The sequence below is a fragment of the Canis lupus genome, chromosome 37 (assembly GCF_011100685.1).
Source record: "Canis lupus familiaris isolate Mischka breed German Shepherd chromosome 37, alternate assembly UU_Cfam_GSD_1.0, whole genome shotgun sequence".
NCBI lineage: Eukaryota > Metazoa > Chordata > Mammalia > Carnivora > Canidae > Canis > Canis lupus.
The window spans coordinates 10,687,757-10,705,618 of NC_049258.1; the positions used below are offsets into that span (position 1 = coordinate 10,687,757).

The 17,862-nt window shown below is 43.8% G+C and overlaps 1 protein-coding gene across 1 annotated transcript; it reads left to right on the top strand.

The window, feature by feature from the left end:
* The first annotated feature begins 1,491 nt into the window (after window positions 1-1,491).
* LOC100856135 (non-histone chromosomal protein HMG-17-like) lies at window positions 1,492-2,668 on the top strand. The gene has a single exon (XM_038585100.1). The coding sequence runs from the start codon at window positions 1,582-1,584 to the stop codon at window positions 1,852-1,854; it is 273 nt and encodes a 90-aa protein (XP_038441028.1). The 5' UTR covers window positions 1,492-1,581; the 3' UTR covers window positions 1,855-2,668.
* Window positions 2,669-17,862: the final 15,194 nt, after the last annotated feature.

A 17,862-nucleotide genomic window follows, 5' to 3' on the forward strand; every position in this document is an offset into this window, starting at 1 on the left:
AACAGATCTGTAAGGAAGTGAGGGTGAGCTTGTAGATACCTGGCCCTTCAGGCAAAAGGAACAAGTCACTTGCAAAGGCTAGGAGGGCAGTGTGGCTGGAGCTGAAAGAGTTTGAAAAAAACTGAATGAGGCTAGAACTGAATGAAAAAAGGTTGAAAGGTAATAGATAAGATAAGGTAGATAATTATTTGATAGTAGGGACAGATCCTTTGGGTCATGGACAGGACTTTGGGCTTATCTGAGTGATATGGGCAATCACTACAGAGCCATCTGCGGCCATTGTTGTAAGCTGGCTTATGGTTTTTTGTGTGTTTTTAAGATGTTATTTATTTAGGGGCACCTTTGGGTCATGTCGTGATTCCGGGGTCCAGGGATCCAGTTCCGCATCGGGCTCCCTGCATGGAGCCTGCTTCTCTCTCTCTGCCTATGTCTCTGCCTCTCTCTCTCTGTGTCTCTCATGAATAAATAAATAAAATATTTTAAGAGAGAGAGAGCCAGCGAGCACAAACAGGAGGAAGGGAAGGCAGAGGGAGAGAGAGAAGCAGGCTCCCTGCTGACCAAGGAGCTCAATGCAGGGCTCTATCCAAGCAGAAAGCAGGAGCTTAAACTGAGCCACCCAGGTGCCCCTGGCTTCTGTTTTAAAGAGACAACTCTTTGGCTCTGTACAGAGTAAAGAGCTTAGTTAGGTAGAAGCAGAGATCAGAAAGAGGCCATTACAATAGTTGAGGCAAACAAATGACGGCTTGGCCTGGAGTGGCAATGGAGAAGGCAAAAGGAGTTAGCTTCCTATTGTGTGGTATCAAGTATTCATATTTGAGCATGTTATAGTTTATATGGCTATTAGGCAACTGAGTGGAGATGTCAAGTAGGCAGTTGTCTATAGGAGTCTTGTGTTAAGTAGAAAGGTCAGGGCTTTGAAACTTGCTGATGGAAAAGTGAAGTAGTCTGAGGCCTGAGCCCTGGGACACTCCTCTATTTAGAGATTGAAAAGATAGGAAGGATCTAGTTCCGAATCCTGCTGGGTTCTCTGAGTGGGAGTAATACTTGTGTTTGAAAAACAGAAAGAAGGCAAAACTATCTAGCAGAGTGTGTGAGAGGGAAGAATGGTAGCAAATGAGGTTGTAGTGATTATGTAGGAGCTGGGAGGCCTAGATATCAGTTTCGTTTTTACTCCAAATGCAGGGGAAATCATCAAGTTTTAAGTGGAGGAGTCATTTGAAAGTTCATTCTATGTAGTGCTTTATGTGTACGTTGCTTCATTACACTGACTATTAAAAAGAAATTTACTCAAAGGTTGAGTGAGACTTAGTAATATTAATATTTTTGCTTAAGTTCATTCTAACTGAATATATTACAGGAGAGTAAGAATAGAAGCAGGGAGACCAAACATTGAGTATTGTATTGTATTGAGTCAGAGGAGAGATGATGATGCCTTGGACTAGGGTTATTGTAGTATGAATTGAGAATTACGTAGATTTGGAGCAGTGTGAAGAAGAGGCGAGAACGACCCCCGGACCGGCCAAGGCCCGCGTGCCGCCGCATCCCCACGTCCAGCGCTTACGTCCCGCCGCCCTCGCCACCATGCCCAAGAGAAAGGCTGAAGGGGATGCTAAAGGAGATAAAGCCAAGGTGAAGGATGAGCCACAGAGAAGATCTGCAAGGTTATCTGCTAAACCTGCTCCTCCGAAGCCAGAGCCCAAGCCCAAAAATGCCCCTGCAAAGAAGGGAGAGAAGGTACCCAAAGGGAAAAAGGGGAAAGCTGATGCTGGCAAGGATGGAAATAACCCTGCAGAAAATGGAGATGCCAAAACAGACCAGGCACAGAAAGCCGAAGGTGCTGGAGATGCCAAGTGAAGTGTGTGCATTTTTGATAACTGTGTACTTCTGGTGACTGTACAGTTTGAAATACTATTTTTTATCAAGTTTTATAAAAATGCAGAATTTTGTTTTACTTTTTTTTTTAAGCTATGTTGTTAGCACACGGAACACTTCATTGTTGTTTTGGGGGAAGGGCATATGTCACTAATAGAATATCTCCGAAGCTAGATTGATAACAAGAGGGAAAAACACCTTCCCCTTCTAGTTTTGAGAAACTTCCTCTTGGCTCCCAGGAGGAAGGATTCCTTGATGTTGACACACATGAGCCACCTTGGTGGTGTGGAAAAACTAAAATTCATTTTTTTATGTCCTCCTCTCCCTCTCTGCCTTCAACATAGACGACTCCCTTAAACCCAGAGACCTGTTGGAACCTGATCCCATGAAATGGTTCCCAGTATGTCAGGCAATCTGGACTTTACGGTGTCACCACTGAGATGGCGTCCCTCAAAAGAGTTCCTTTTTTTAGCTTGTGGATCTTCAGATTGATAATTCTGCCATTTTCATTTCATTTCCTGAAAGTCAGGGTCCGCTTGTGAAAAGTTGTTAAACAACATGCTAAATGTGAACTGTCAACCTCACTCTAAACTTTCCCTGTTCAGAGCATCACATGAAGACTTCATTGGGTTTTATAGTGGCTTTCTGATTTTGGTAGTCCATTGAAGAAGGGAGTTTGAAAGTTTTTGTATACTGTTAACGATCATCCGCCCATGTCCTGCCTGAAATACCATGATTGTTTATGAAAAGTATCTTTAATAAAGCTGGATACAGTTTGGCTTGGAAAAAAAAAAAAGAGAATTACGTAGATTTGAAATATCCTCTGGAAGCACAATTGACATAATTTAATGATGGATTAGACATGATATTTGATTCATATGCTGTCTGGGTTCTTTCTTGAACAACGGATTCATGGTTATTCCATTTTCTGAACTGGAGAAGACTAAGAACCAGCTTGGCATGGTTCAGGGGTCTGTTTTTGGCATATGACTTGGGGATATCTTTTTGGCATCCAAGTGGAAATGTCAAATTGGCAGTTGGTGTCTAGGGAGAAATCGGGGCTGGAGATAGAGATTTGAGAGTCGTTTGCACACAGGAGCCATTCAGAGCTAAAAGGATTAGATGAAATAATCTGGGAGGAAAGTGGAGATAAGAAAGTGGAGATAAAGACTGAGCCTGGGGTTGCCCAAACTTGGAAGTTGAGCAGAGGAGGAGGCAGGAAAGACAATTGCAGAGTAGTCCCCACAGAAGTAGGAAAAAACCTAGAGAAGGGCCCACTTCACAGAAATCAAAGAGGCTTTCAAGAAGAGTGGCATGATAAATGGTGTTGAATGTTGTTAAACAGCAGAGATTAGGTCTAATGAGCCTTTGGTTTTGATAAGATGGAATCTCTGGAGACTTGGCAAGAACAGATTCAATGGAGTCACAGAAGCTTTACTGGAGGTGAGTTAAAGAGAGAATAAGAGGTAAAGAAGTAGAGACAGCCCCAAGAAGTTTTGCTGTGAAATGGAATAAAAACTTTGGGCAGTAGCTGGAGGGGGGTGTGAAGTTAAGGTATAGAGTAGATACCCAAAGCCCACGCATTAAAAAACCCCAAATGGTTGATATGGCAAACCTAGATTTCCTATTGCAGAAAATGTGACCTTGCGGGTCACCTGGGTAGCTCAGTGGTTGAGCGTCTGCCTTTGCCTCAGGTCGTGATCCTGGAGTCCAGGGATCAAGTCCCACATCAGGCTCCCCACAGCGAGCCTGCTTCTCCCTCTGCCTATGTCTCTGCCTCTGTGTGTCTCTCATGAATAAATAAATAAAACCTTTTTAAAAAAGAAAATGTGACCTTGCAAAGAAAGAAAGATATTTAGATATGTCTTTCTATAGCTTGTCATAGACTTAATACTGTCAGCACACAATCTGAGTTGAATCTGTTTATAAATATAAACTCTTTTAGCATGGCATGTATTATACTAATTTGCAAAACTGTATTTCTCTCTTGTTAGAGTCTAAGCTCCCGATGTTTTTCTCATTTGTAAATTCCCTAGAGAATAGCACAGCATCTTGCACTTCAGTAATTGTTTAATAGAATTATTTATTGAGATCTAGCAATTTAACAATTTGTTGGGGGCACACAGATGGCTCAGTAGGTTAGTGCATCTGACTCTTGATTTCAGCTCAGGTCCTGATCTCAGGGTTGTGAGATAAGGCTCCACATTGGGCATGGAGCCTGCTTAAGATTCTCTCTAAATAAAACCTTTTAAAAAGCGGGGTGGGGGGGTGCGAGGGGCAGCCCAGATGGCTCAGTGGTTTAGTACCACCTTCAGCCCAGGGCCTGATCCTGGAGACCCAGGATTGAGTCCTGCATCGGGCTCCCAGCATGGAGCCTGGTTCTCCCTCTGCCTGTGTCTCTGCCTCTCTCTCTCTCTCTCTGTCTCTCATGAATAAATAAATAAAATCTTAAAAAAAAAATTCTCTCTCATCCTGCCCCTCCTGCACTTGTGCTCTCTTATTGTCTCGAGCTCTCTCTCTCTCTCTTGCAAAACAAGCAAGCAAACAAACAAAAAATTTGTTGAAATGCAGTTCATTTGATATAGACATGAATACTTGCCCCTTCTGCCAGCTACCCTGACTGACATTGGTTCTAGTTCTTATCCTCTGATTGGCCACCGGGAGGAACTGAAAAGTGATTCTCCCACTATACTATCCTTAAAAGTTACAGAAGACAACCATATCTCTGGGCTCAAAGGGCAAAAAGATTGAAGCAATGTTTTACCTGCCCTGGGGCAATCAATAGGTCCTTGTATGAATGTGTATCTGTTGGTGGATGTATGCGCGCACGTGCGTGTGTGTGTGTGTGTGTGTGTGTGTGTGTGTAGTGGCGGTGATGCAGCTTGTGGAAAGTAATGATATGTGGGCAAATTTTAATAACATTGCAATACAATATATTTTATAATGTACTATTCGGAAAATGCTTCATGTGTATTTTATCCTCAAAACACCCCATGATTGGTGTAATTATTCCTAAAATACAGATGAAGAAACTGGGGTCCACTGACTTTTCCAAGTTAATCCAACCATTCTAAGTGAGTGAGGATCTCAAACCCAGGTCTCCAAATCTAGATCTTCAAACTCCAAATCCTATCTCTCTCCTGTTTCAACTCCTACTGGATAAAGGTGTAGAATAGAGAGTTCAGGGGCCAGGTAAAAATCAGAATTCAAAAAAGAGATGATAAAGCTTGACAGAAGAGAAGTTGCAGGGTTAGTAAAAGCCACTATTTGAAACTGAAAATAAGCCACTATTAACTAACTGAGAAAACTCCTGCATGGCTCAGTTGGTTAAACATCTGCCTTCGGCTCAGGTTATGATTCCAGGGTCCTGGGATTGAATCCCACATCAAGCTCCCTGCATCTCCGTCTGCTTCCCCCTCTCTCTGTCTTTCATGAATAAATAAATAAAATCCTAAAAAAAAGAAAAAAAAACAGCAATTGAGAGTAAGACTCATGGGATGACAGTATACAAGGACGTACCTCAGAGTGGAGTCAAAATGAACAAGTAAACCCTGGTTCTCGGCTCCTACTCTATGCACATATGTGTATATATGTGGGAGTGGGACTGTACTCACACGTACATATATAAATGCTATTATTTAATTAATAGCCCATCTGAATGGAGTATAAGGTACAGTTCATGCCTTCAAAAAATGTACTTACCAACTTGTTAGGAAAGCAATCAAAATAATGATTAGAATGCACACTTCAGACAATCAGTGATCCAGAAGTTCGGCCCTGAGAGAGATTGGGGGGTCGGGGGTAGGAGAGGGATCAATGAAGCAAGGAAAGGTTCAACGCAGAGTTGTACCAGTCAGGCAGGACTTGAAGGAGGAGCAGGTCCAGGGGAGGGAGGAATACGACAGATGAGAAACACTGGAAAGTTCAGTCACAACAGCAGGGAAGGTTTGTTAGACAGCGAGGCTACAGGTGTGAACACTTTGAAAAATAGGTGGATGACTGGAGGACAGAGATGGGCAGGGCAGGATAGAGACTGGTTGTTAGAAGTCAGGCTGAAGAATGTAGGGGACCTGTGTGGATCAGAAGTGATCCAAGATGAATTTGAAAAATATAACAGAGAGTTTTTGTCTGTGTATATAATCTACTTAACCATTAAAATAGAGGCTCTGTGTGTATTACTCTTTTTATTCTTACTGATTTAAATTAGGTTTCTCTCCAGATAAAAAGAGTAGTTAAAGATAACTTAGACCTTAGTTTTAGAGATGGATGCTGAGATTCTAAATGGCTGAATATTTTAGATAAGGGGCACTCAAATTTTGTTGACATCTGGGAGCACTTTACTATGTGGCTGAACTTCGTGAACAAAGATAATGACCCAAATGAGAAGCAAAGACCTGCTGATGACATATTGTAATTAGGAAAATGATTCAAATAGAAATGCTTCTACTCATCTCATACCAAGAATAATTAGTGGATTGAATGACTAATCACCAGATGTAGGTAAGCAGATGCTAATGTGCTATTTTTAGAATGGAAGCACATGGCTATATAAGCGTGGCTGAGAGTGTATTCATAAGTTCTATATTCTGACATGTAAATAACCATTAAAGCGTATTATAATAAAATGTAAATACCTTTACTTAAATAGCCTTCTGTATCTGAGTTGCTTTCATGTAATATGTGCCTAATAATGTTACACTTCTCTCTCCTTCTTTCCTTGTCTATTTCTGTTGACAAAACCTGTTCCACTGACGCATCATGGATACGGGGCATTTATTATTTTGATTTGTCTTGATTACTGGTTTTTTGTGGGTTTTTTGATGCCTCATGATCTCAAGCTGGGCATTACAAGTCACTTTTTTTTTTTTTTTTGACTAAAAATAAGAGCAGTAGTTTGGGCCAAAGGCCCTCTTTTTTGAGTGCCTAATAATGTATAACATGTAAATTATTTAAATACACTTAACGAAAAACATTTAGGTTCCAACCTACAAACAACAGTGTCTCAAAATATTTATTTTCAAGGGTGTGGTTTGCAACTCAGAACATGTTTTGCCGTAGAAACTGGGATAGTCCCTGAGCAATCCACAAACGTTATTTGATTTATGCTGTTGTTCAAATAAGGTGCATTTGCAGTGAAACAATACAGCTGAGAGCAATAATTTTGCAATACTTTATGATTTTAAAAACAAGAAGGAAAACCCCTTGGAATGGAGCGGGAAGTTTTCCATGAACGCTGGTACTTGGGGAGCAGGTCTTAAGAGCCGATGATGGTGAGTTGGGGGGAAGTTTCGGAGCTCGGGAGCGGGTGCGGGTGCGGGTGCGGGTGCGGGAGGGAGCGCCCTGCGCCACTGCGGGAACCTGCTGCCTCCTTACACCGACACGGATGGCAGAATCCTCCCCTATTTTGAATCAATCGGGGTAAGTTGATAAAAGCCCTAAGATTTGGAAAAAACATCCATCTGTGAACGGCCGCGCTGTCCAGCTGCCCGACCCCCGGGTCACCCTTCACCCCCGGCCCCGCGCGGCTCCGCCGGGCGACCGAGGGCCCCACGAGCGCAAATCGGAATCGGTTGGACACCTGGGTCCCCGCGCAGCGATGCGCGACTGTCACACACCTGAGCAGCTTGTCTTTCTTGACCGGTTGATGCTGCACTTTGCTGACTGTGAGCTTCTTCTTCTTCTCTTTGATGAGGATTAGGGGGACGGAGGAGGCGGAGGAGGAGGGGGGAGGAGGAGGAGGAGGGGCAGGAGGGGAGGAGGAGCGGGAGGAGGAGGAGGGGGGAGGGGGAGGGAGGAGGAGGGCGGGACGGAGGAGGAGGGGGGAGGGAGTGAGGAGGAGGGGGAGGGAGGAGGCGGAGGAGGAGGGGGAGGGAGGAGGAGGGAGGAGCGGAGGCGGGGAGGGAGGGGAGGGGAGGAGGAGGGGGAGGGGAGGAGGAGGAAGGGAGGAGGAGGAGGAGGAGGAGGAGGAGGAGGAGGGGGGAGGGGAGGAGGAGGGGAGGGGAGAGGAGGGAGGGAGGAGGAGGGGGAGGAAGGAGGGGAGCGGAGGAGCGAGGGAGGAGGCAGGGAGGGGAGGGGGGGAGGAGGAGCGGAGGAGGAGGAGGAGGAGGAGGAGGACGGGGAGGAGGAGGAGGAGGCGGAGGAGAGGGAGGGGGAGGCGGGGGAGGGGGACGGGGGAGGAGGGAGGAGGCAGGAGGAGGGGGGCGGAGGCGGAGGAGGGGCATGAGGAGGAGGAGGAGGGGGCGGAGGAGGAGGAGGAGGGGAGGAGGAGAGGGGAGGGGAGGGAGGGCGGAGGAGCGAGGAGGAGGAAGGGGAGGCGGAGGCGGAGGAGGGGAGGCGGGGCGGAGGAGGAGGAGGAGGATGAGGAGGAGGAGGGGAGGAGGAGGAGGAGGGTGCGGAGGGAGGAGGAGGGGAGGAGGAGGGAGGAGGAGGAGGAGGAGGCGGCGGAAGGAGGAGGGGAGGAGGAGGAGGAGGGGAGGAGGAGGAGGAGGGGGCGGAGGAGGAGGAGGGAGGAGGAGGAGGAGGAGAGGGGAGGGAGGAGGGAGGGGAGGAGGCGGAGTGAGGAGGGGAGGAGGGGAGGAGGAGGGAGGAGGGGGAGGAGGAGGAGGAGGGGAGGAGGAAGAGGAGGAGGAGAGGAAGAGGAGGGGAGGAGGAGGAGGAGGAGGAGGAGGAGAGGAGGAGAGGCGGAGGAGAGGGGGGAGGAGGAGGGAGGAGGAGGGAGGAGGAGGCGGAGGAGGAGGGAGGAGGAGGAGGAGGAGGAGGAGGAGGGGAGGGAGGAGGAGGCGGAGCGAGGGGAGGAGGAGGAGGCGGAGGGGGGAGGAGAGGAGGGGGGAGGAGGAGAGGAGGGGAGGAGGAGGAGGGGGAGGAGGAGGAGGAGGAGGAGGAGGAGGAGGAGGAGGAGGAGGGGGGAGGAGGAGGAGGGGGAGGAGGAGGAGAGGGGAGAGAGGGGAGGAGCGGAGGGGAGGAAGGAGGGGAGGAGGAGGGGGAGAGGAGGGGAGGAGGGGGAGAGGAGGGAGGAGGGGAGGGGGGGGAGCGAGCGGGGAGGGGCAGGAGGAGGAGGCGGAGCAAGAGGGGAGGGAGGGGGGAGGGAGGGGGGAGGAGGAGGAGGAGGAGGAGGGGAGGAGGGAGTGAGGGGAGGAGGAGAGGAGGATGGGAGGTGAGGAGGGAGGAGGAGGGGAGAGGGGAGGCGGAGGGGGGGAGGAGGAGGAGGCGGAGGAGGAGGGGGAGGAGGGAGGAGGAGGAGGAGGGGGAGGTGAGAGGAGTGAGGAGGCGGGGGGGGGGGGAGGAGGAGAGGAGGAGGAGGAGGGGGGGGAGGCGGAGGAGGGGGAGGAGGAGGAGATGAGGGGGAGGACGGAGGAGGAGGGGAGGAGGAGGAGGGAGAGGGGGGAGGGGAGGAGTAGGAGGAGGGGGAGGAGGGGAGGGGGGAGGGGAGGAGGAGGAGGAGGAGGAGAGGAGGAGGAGACGGAGGAGGAGGAGGAGGGAGGAAGGAGAGGGGAGAGGAGGAGGGGAGGAGGAGGAGGCGGGGAGAGGAGGAGGAGGAGGAGGAGTGAGGGGGGAGGAGGAGAGGGGAGGAGGGGATGAGGGAGAGGAGGGGAGGAGGAGGGAGGGGAGGCGTAGGGGAGGGGGAGGGGAGGAGGAGGGGATTTGAGGTGGGTGAGCTGCTTCGGGGCTAGGAGAGCTTTTTTCTTACTTCTTTTCTTCAGGGCGTGCTTTTAGGAGGAGCATTTGCTGATGGATCTTATTCGTCTTCTTATTCTCTCTCATCTCCTCTCTCCTCTTCCTCCTCCTTCTCCTTCTTCTTTTCTTCTTGCATTCTTTTTTATTTAATTTTTTATCTTTTAAAATATAGCATTAAGATGATTTATTATTTTGATTTGTCTTGATTACTGGGTTTTTATGGGGTTTTTTGATGCTCCCTGATGCCTCATCCCAATCCCGGCACTGGTGGGGAGCAGTGAGGAAGGAAGCCCCCACAAGCAGCAACCCCCATGTTACACTTTTCTGCCTTCCTTTTGTCCTCTCCTCCTTTCCTCCCTTTCATTTCTTTCTCTCTCTCTCTCTCTCTCTCTCTCTTTTTTTAATCTGCTTTTCTTACTTTGGGCCTCCAGCAACTTTTCCCTAGCTGTCACTGAAGGCTCTGGCATGGCTAGGAGCCAACTGGCTCTTGGGGACTGGGAGCTGGGGAGGGCACAGTATTTCTGAGAGGAAGAGGCCTAATCTATTCTGACAGGTTTTAAAAATACTTTTTTTTAAAGATTATTATTTTTTAAGATTATTTATTTATTTATTCATAGAGACACAGAGAGAGAGAGGCAGAGACACAGGCAGAAGGGGAAGCAGGCTCCATGCAGGGACCCTGATGTGGAACTCAAACCCAGGTCTCCAGGATCACGACCTGGGCCAAAGGCACCAAACCACTGAGCCACCCGGGCTGCCCACTTTTTTTTTTTTTTCTAATGTGGCTAAACCCTCTAAGTTTCAGGGCCTTGGGGCCAAGTTTGGTTTGCCCATACCTTGTAACTGTTATTTTTATGTGTATGATAAATGCAGTTGGAGGGAAAGGAAAAAAAAAAAAACCAACCTAAGAAGTAACTGGACAAGAAGAAAAAAGATTTTTTAAAAAGGATTGTGTAAATGTGAGAAAGAGATTGCCTGAGGTGGAATCACTTTGGCTGTGAGTGGCAAAGTCTAAAGAAAATTGGGGTGAGTGTGTGGTGGAAGGAGAGATTTGTGGTTTGAGAGGGTCATTCTCTTGAGGATAAAGGAGAAGGAAGAAAAACTGATTTGGCTAATTCTGCTTCCTGGCCACCGAGTGGTGCTGTGGGTACAAGACTGGCTGCTTTGTGGACTGAGGGACAGAAACCGGGTCAGGCATCCTGGGAAAGAGACAGGGAGAAGTCTCAGAGGGTTGGCCACAGAGTTTGTGGGGATCAGAAATGTACAAGTCAGGTTTTTGTACGTTGTGCCTATTTATATTTAAATATCCCCAATATATGCATATTTTAAAGTAATAGTAACTGGCAGGAGACTCTTCAAACAGATCTAAACTCTGCTGCTTTTTGTAGTAGGGTGTGTACTACAGTTCAGCATGAAAAAGGATGGATTTCCAGGCTAGATTCCTTTACTCTGACAGAGCAAAAAAGTTTAGGGCAATGTTAAGGAAGGTTATGGGAGTATTTATAATGCATGCCACAGAAACAATGTCAGGTTGTACAAGGTACCATTATTCATTTTTAAAAAACTTTTAATGCTGTATCTTTTTTTTTTTTTAATTTTTATTTATTTATGATAGTCACACAGAGAGAGAGAGAGAGAGAGAGAGAGAGGCAGAGACACAGGCAGAGGGAGAAGCAGGCTCCATGCACCGGGAGCCCGACGTGGGATTCGATACCGGGTCTCCAGGATCGCGCCCTGGGCCAAAGGCAGGCGCCAAACCGCTGCGCCACCCAGGGATCCCTGCTGTATCTTTTTATTTATAAAATCATACTTTGTTTTTAGGTTCACATACAATGCCCGTGGGTACCCTTTATTCTTTAGTCACTAGCTTCTAACACTTCTGTAGTGGACTAATTGCTCTAACTGTACACTGACTATGAGGGCTGCTAGAAAGAAATGTGTGGAGTAGAAGACAGCAGGTGGAGGATGTTCATCCCATCACTACTTTCAGAAATGTATGATTCCTGTCACAGAAGTTCTTTCATGTGGCTTAGGATATCATTCTGAATACTGAGAAGCAAACTTTCCTTCCGCACGCAGGAGAGTAGTATGTTAAATTGATGGACCCCTTGTGTGTCCGGGGAGAGAATGTTCACAGCACTTAGATAATCATTCTATTGAGACATGGTTAAGAACATAGACCCTAGAGTCGATACTGGTGGGTTTAACTTCTGATCCCAACACTTAGACTCTGAGAAACTTTGGACAATCCCTAGTTTCCTCAATGAAGGTTTGGAAAATAATTATCTACGTCACAGAATTCAATGAGATAATGTATCATAAGTGCTTGGTGAGAAAGGATTTAAAAATGGTGTTAATGCCTAAGTAAAGAAGAGAGGATCAGCACAGTTACGGAGATTCTTTGGTACAACTGATTATCTTGCTATTTTTAAATTGTATCAAGGAGGAAAATGATCAAATAGGTTAAAAATATATATTTGGGAGCTGCTCTGCCTTGGTTCAAATCCTGGTTCCACCACTTCTTGCTTGTGTGGCCATGAGCAAATTATTTAATACTTCTGGCAACAGAATTATTATGAGTAAATACAAATACACCACCCATGTGGTGGCTTATTATTATTGTCATTTTTTTTCTACCTATGGACCGAGGACTTGGACTAAACATGTGACAAGTTGCCTTGCTATGGGACCTGATTATGCTATAATTTATACAAATCTATTTTTTATAAAAAGATCATTAAGCGATGCCTGGGTGGCTCAGTCTGTTAAGCGTCTGCCTTCAGCTCAGATCATGATCCCAGGGTCCTGAGATCAAGCCCCATATCTGGCTCCCTGCTCAGTGAGGAGCCTGCTTCTCCCTCTGCCTCTGCCCCTCCTCTGGCTTGTGCTCTAGCTCTGCCCCCCACCCTCTCTCTCTCTCTCTCACACACACACACACAGATACATAAAATCTTTAAAACAAAACATTAAATTACTCTTTTTAAAAATCATACTACTATATTGAAAGTGGAAAGTTAAATATGAAATTGATGCCTCCCATTTCAGTGGGCACCAAATCATCAATATAGGTCATTTCTGGAATTTGCATTCAAACTCAAGAAATTAAAAACAAACAAGCAATCATACAAATGCAAAGAACAAGAGAGAGAAAATATCTGATCTGTAGAAGCATCTATAGATTTCCCAAGGATTCCTACAATTTTAGACAGTTAGTCTTTTTTTTAGGTCTAGTGTTCAAATAATTGCATTGCTCACAAGCTAAGTCATCCTGTCACAAGAACACCTTGCAATTAGATTTCTGTACCTTTCATGAAATGTCTCTTCTAACCTGTCATTGCTTTCCAGTAGTTTTAAGAATGTGGATCTACACATATGATATCAGCATTATGGAGTGTTTCATCCGTAGTTCTCAGTTTTGATCCACAATGGGTAAACTCTTTCAGGAGCAAAGGCAAGGGTGTGAGGAGAGCCTGAATGAGAGGCCGGAATCTAATTTCAGAGCCAGTAGTAGCACAGAACTTAAGCTAGAAAACTGGTAATGGGGCATTTGACATTTCTGAGCAGAAATTTCCAGGGCTCTAGAAATTGTCTTTTTTTTTTTTTTAAAGATTTTATTTATTTATTAATGAGCGATACAGAGAGAGAGAGAGAGAGGCAGAGACACAGGCAGAGGGAGAAGCAGGCTCCATGCAGGGAGCCCGATGCGGGACTCAATCCCGGGTCTCCAGGATCAGGCCCTGGGCTGAAGGCAGCGCTAAACTGCTGAGCCACCTGGGCTGCCCCTAGAAATTGTCTTCTAAATCAATAAGAATCTGTGTAATTTGGAAATGTGGTCACTGCGCTCCACATACTTTCTCAATAACTCATCAGTTTTGAACCTTACTCTTTCTTGGAGGTGTTAGAAATAAAAGGTAACACTGGAATTTATGCCATCGACTTCACTGTGGAAACTAAGTACACATGAACAAATAGCACGCTAATATGCAATAGTAACATAATGTGAATAAAGACCATAGCTACATGTAAAGGAACAAAGGAAACCCAGGTACCATATGCTTGCAGTTCTGTTTATTGTCAGAAGACAGCACTCTCAGCATATAAAAGTTTCAAGTTAAACTACTCCAGCAAGAAGGAAGATATGTGATTTAAGAATCCTACTCTATAGTTTTTTTTGTTTTTTTTTTTGAGAGAGAGAGAGCACATGCTAGCTTGGGGGCTGGAGGGGGGGTGGTGGTAAGGGGTGGAGAAGCAGAGATTAAGACAGGCTCCCAAGCAGGCTCCATGCCCAGCACAGAGCCTGACATGGGGCTCTGTGTCACCACCCTGAGATCTTGAGCTAAGCCAAAATTAAGAGTCCGGCGCTTAAATGACCAAACCACCCAGGTGCCCCTCTATAGCTTTTACTTGGAGCAAAGATGATGTCGTGTTCTAGAGCCATTTTTCTCTTACTGATTCATACTGAATATAATAACTAATTTAGATTTAGACCTAATAATTAATGAGGAAAGCAATGAAACTGAGATTTTATGCTCTTTGTACAAATCCTCACTAAATAAAATTTGGGAAATTTGGTATTCCGAGGAGATTTATAAAATTTTCTACCCTTTGCTAGTTTAGTAACCTTGAGAAAGTTACTTAAACTCTCCAAGACTCAGTTATTGCATGATCAAGTGGAGATAATAATGTACATACTCACTGTCATGGGGTTGGAGGATCAGCATGGAGTCCAGCACAGAGCAAGCACTGATGGGTTGTTGCTATTACTATTATTATTTCTGTACTTTTATGTAAAGCCTTCGCTGCCTTGTTGGAAGTAGGCAGGAATAATAATAATTAATAAATAATATATAATAATACATATATGCACTTATATTATAAACATAATAAATAATAAAAAATAAATCACCATAAATAATAATCAAAATGTATAGATTTCATGTGAATGTGTTTTTTGAAATATTGCTCTCTTTCTACTTTTTAGAAAATTCTTAAACACACAAAAATGGTAGCTTACACAACCATCAACATTTTACCAATTTTGTGTTTTCACCCTCACCATTATTTTTCTAGAATATTTTAGAGCAGGGAAATTATGTCATTCTACCCATAAATACTTCAATAGACATTTCTAACTGTAGGATTGTTTTTAAAACATATTCACCACGCAAAGCTAAAAATAAATTCTTAAGATTAAATAATACCATATTTAAATTTCCATGTTATTTCAGAATTGTTGTTTCACAGTGGTTACCAGGGGCTGGGGTTGGAAGCAACAGGGAAGGCCACGAAGGCCACGAAGTTTCAGATACTCAGGATGGGTAAGTTCTTGATCTCATGTACAGCAAGATGGCAACAGTTAACAACACTGTACTGTGTACTTGAGATTTGCTAGGAGAGTAGATCTTTTTAAAATTTTCCCCAGGAGAGATCTTAAGTGTTCTTACAAAAAAAAAGAAGAAAGAAGAAAGAAGAAAAGAAGAAGAAGAAGAAGAAGAAGAAGAAGAAGAAGAAGAAGAAGAAGAAGAAGAAGAAAACTACATGAGGTGTATAAGGGGTGTCTCCTTGTACACCTTAAATATATGCAATTTCTATGCATTTTTGTCAGTTATACCTCAATAAAGCTAGGGAAGAAAGAAATGTCATTTTCTAGCTGATTTGTTCAAATCAAGGATCCAAATGAGGTCTACATATTGCCTGTTTGTTGTCTCTTAAGATTTTATAATTCAGTTTTTGTATGCCATTGATTTGTTAGAGAAACCAAGTTGTTTGTCCTTTCTGATTTGGCTGTTTGCTTTATTGTGGTAGTGTTTAATTTCTCTGTCCCCTGTATTTTTTATAATTTGTTTTCAAACCTTAGACACTTGATTAGATTCAGGTTAAATTTTTTTCTTTAGCCAAAACTACATCACAGGTGATGCTGTACACTTCCTAGTACATAGTGTCTGGGTATCCCAAATTTAGTGGCGCTAAGGCTGGTCAGTAGACTCAGAGGTGTCAACCTGACCCTTCATTACAAAGTACCTTATCAATCTTACCTGATGATTTAGCCTCTGTTGATGATTATTGCTTACCTCTATTATTGCATAACAGTGAATTTTCTACTTTTATCATTTCTTCTTTATTAGCAGGAATTCTTCTATAAAGAAGAATTTCCCCCTCATTAATTATCTGATAACCCTGGAAAAACAATTTGTATATAAAAGACAAAATATGCTTGATTTGTTCTCTTTATAAATATTCAGAGTCATGAAATGGTACACTAAGAACCACTCAGTGACACTTTTGTTTAGATAAATTTATGGATTTTATGTATTTAGTGTGTTTAAATCCATTGCAGTTATTATTCTTTCTGATACTCACATTGTCTCATCTTAAGCCAAATGGGAGTCCCTTCAAGGTGGCCCCTACATTCTTTTGGCATGACTCTCCTTGATGTAAGATGAGCCTGGGACAGCTTTCTCTCTTTAAATTTTTTTATTTAAGGTCCAGTTAGTTAACATCCAGTAATATTAGCTTCAAGTGTACAACATAGTGATTCATCACTTCCACATATCATCCAGTGCTCATCACAAGTGCATGCCTTAATCCCCGTCACCCATTTAACCCAAACCTTCACCCACCTTTTTTTCTGGTAACCATCAGTTCAAGACATCTTTCTTGATAACTTCTTAGATTTCATGTTCTGGATATCCAACCACTATTTCTCCATGGATGCTTGGTTCTTTTCAACAGAAAATGGTATTTAGAGATCACAAACTGAGTACTAGGGTTGCTCATTACTATTGAGTCATCATTGTTTCTAGGTCTTTTGGCTGACAGAGCTTTTTTTAAGGAAAAAAATTAAAAGTTCACATTGATATTCCCAAATCAAACTTAAGATAACATGATTTTGGGGTGCCTGGCAAGCTTCGTGAATAGAGCATGTGACTCTTAATCTCAGAGTTTGTGAGTTCAAGCCCCACATTGAGTATAGAGATTACTTTAAAAGAAAAAAATAACATGATTTTTACTTGATTTGTTTGATATTTATGTGTATTTTTCTTATGCTAAAAAGTTTAGCTCTGATGACATTACCATAATTATTTATTTGTTTAATCCTAAAATACACCAATAACAGTTTCAGAATAGCAATATTAGTAAAATTACTGACTACAATTTATTTCTCCCCATTTCTTTGCCACAAAAGGTAACACACAAAAGCATTTTGATTTCTCCATTTAACATGTTTTGATGATCACTGCCTATTGTTATATAGAGCTCTCTCTTTTTTATAGCTGCACGTTACTCCATTGTGTGGATGTTTATCTTTAATGTTTCTGACAACTTTACTTTATTCCTCATGTTATTGTCTGTTGAATGCTTGTAATAACCTACATATTCTAGATTGGTTATAATTAAACCATAATTCCTAATTATCTGGCTAATTTGAGTCAGAATGCAAACATTGGAAAATGTGTAAATTCCCAACTAAACATAGTAGTTTGAATACCCACTGAAAAAGGAAAAAGGACTCCAACAATGTAGGGTGGAAGACTGTAGCCTCAAATTGTCTATAATCTGTCATTTTACTGTTAGCTAAAAAATGGCTACAATTTGTTTTAACACAGATCCCCTGGAAATAGAGCCTGAAGCAAAAGGTAATATGCTAACACTTAATAATTTTGAGGGTGAGGAGTCATGTGCAATCCCAGGGAAGTAGAAGCGAGGGGAATGGGAAGCAAAGCAGAGAAGGAAGGAGAGCAAGCGCATGGAGTATGTTCTGAGCTGGCCTCCTTTCCCCCACAGACATTGCTGGTATCATAGCAGTGGAAGTGCACTCCGCACAACTTCCTCATTTCTTACTTGTGTTACCTGGCCCTGGCAGGCTGGTGGCCAGGCATGAGGGTCTCTCCTTGTCAGTCACCCTTATGTGTGGGGGCTTTTGGTGACAGGGGAGGTAGCAGTAACAATGGTCACACTTCAACACAGCATAGTAGGCTTCTTCAGCCATGAAGTTGAGGTAGGTCCAGCCAACCAGGAGTTGTGTATAAACTGGGTCTGATTCACAATACAAGATGAAATCCACTTGTGATGAGCACTGCATGTCATATGTAAGCGATAAATCACTAAATTCTACATCAGAAACCAATATAACACTACATGTTAACTAACTGGAATTTAAATAAAAATTTGGAGAAAAAAATGAAATCATCTGAATCTTCTGTCCTTACTTGGGAATATTTGATAAAAAAAAATTTGTTTTGGGCATAGAGCTAGAAAATATCTCAAGAAGTCACATAATATTTTTCCTTGACTTTCACCGGACAATAAATTATT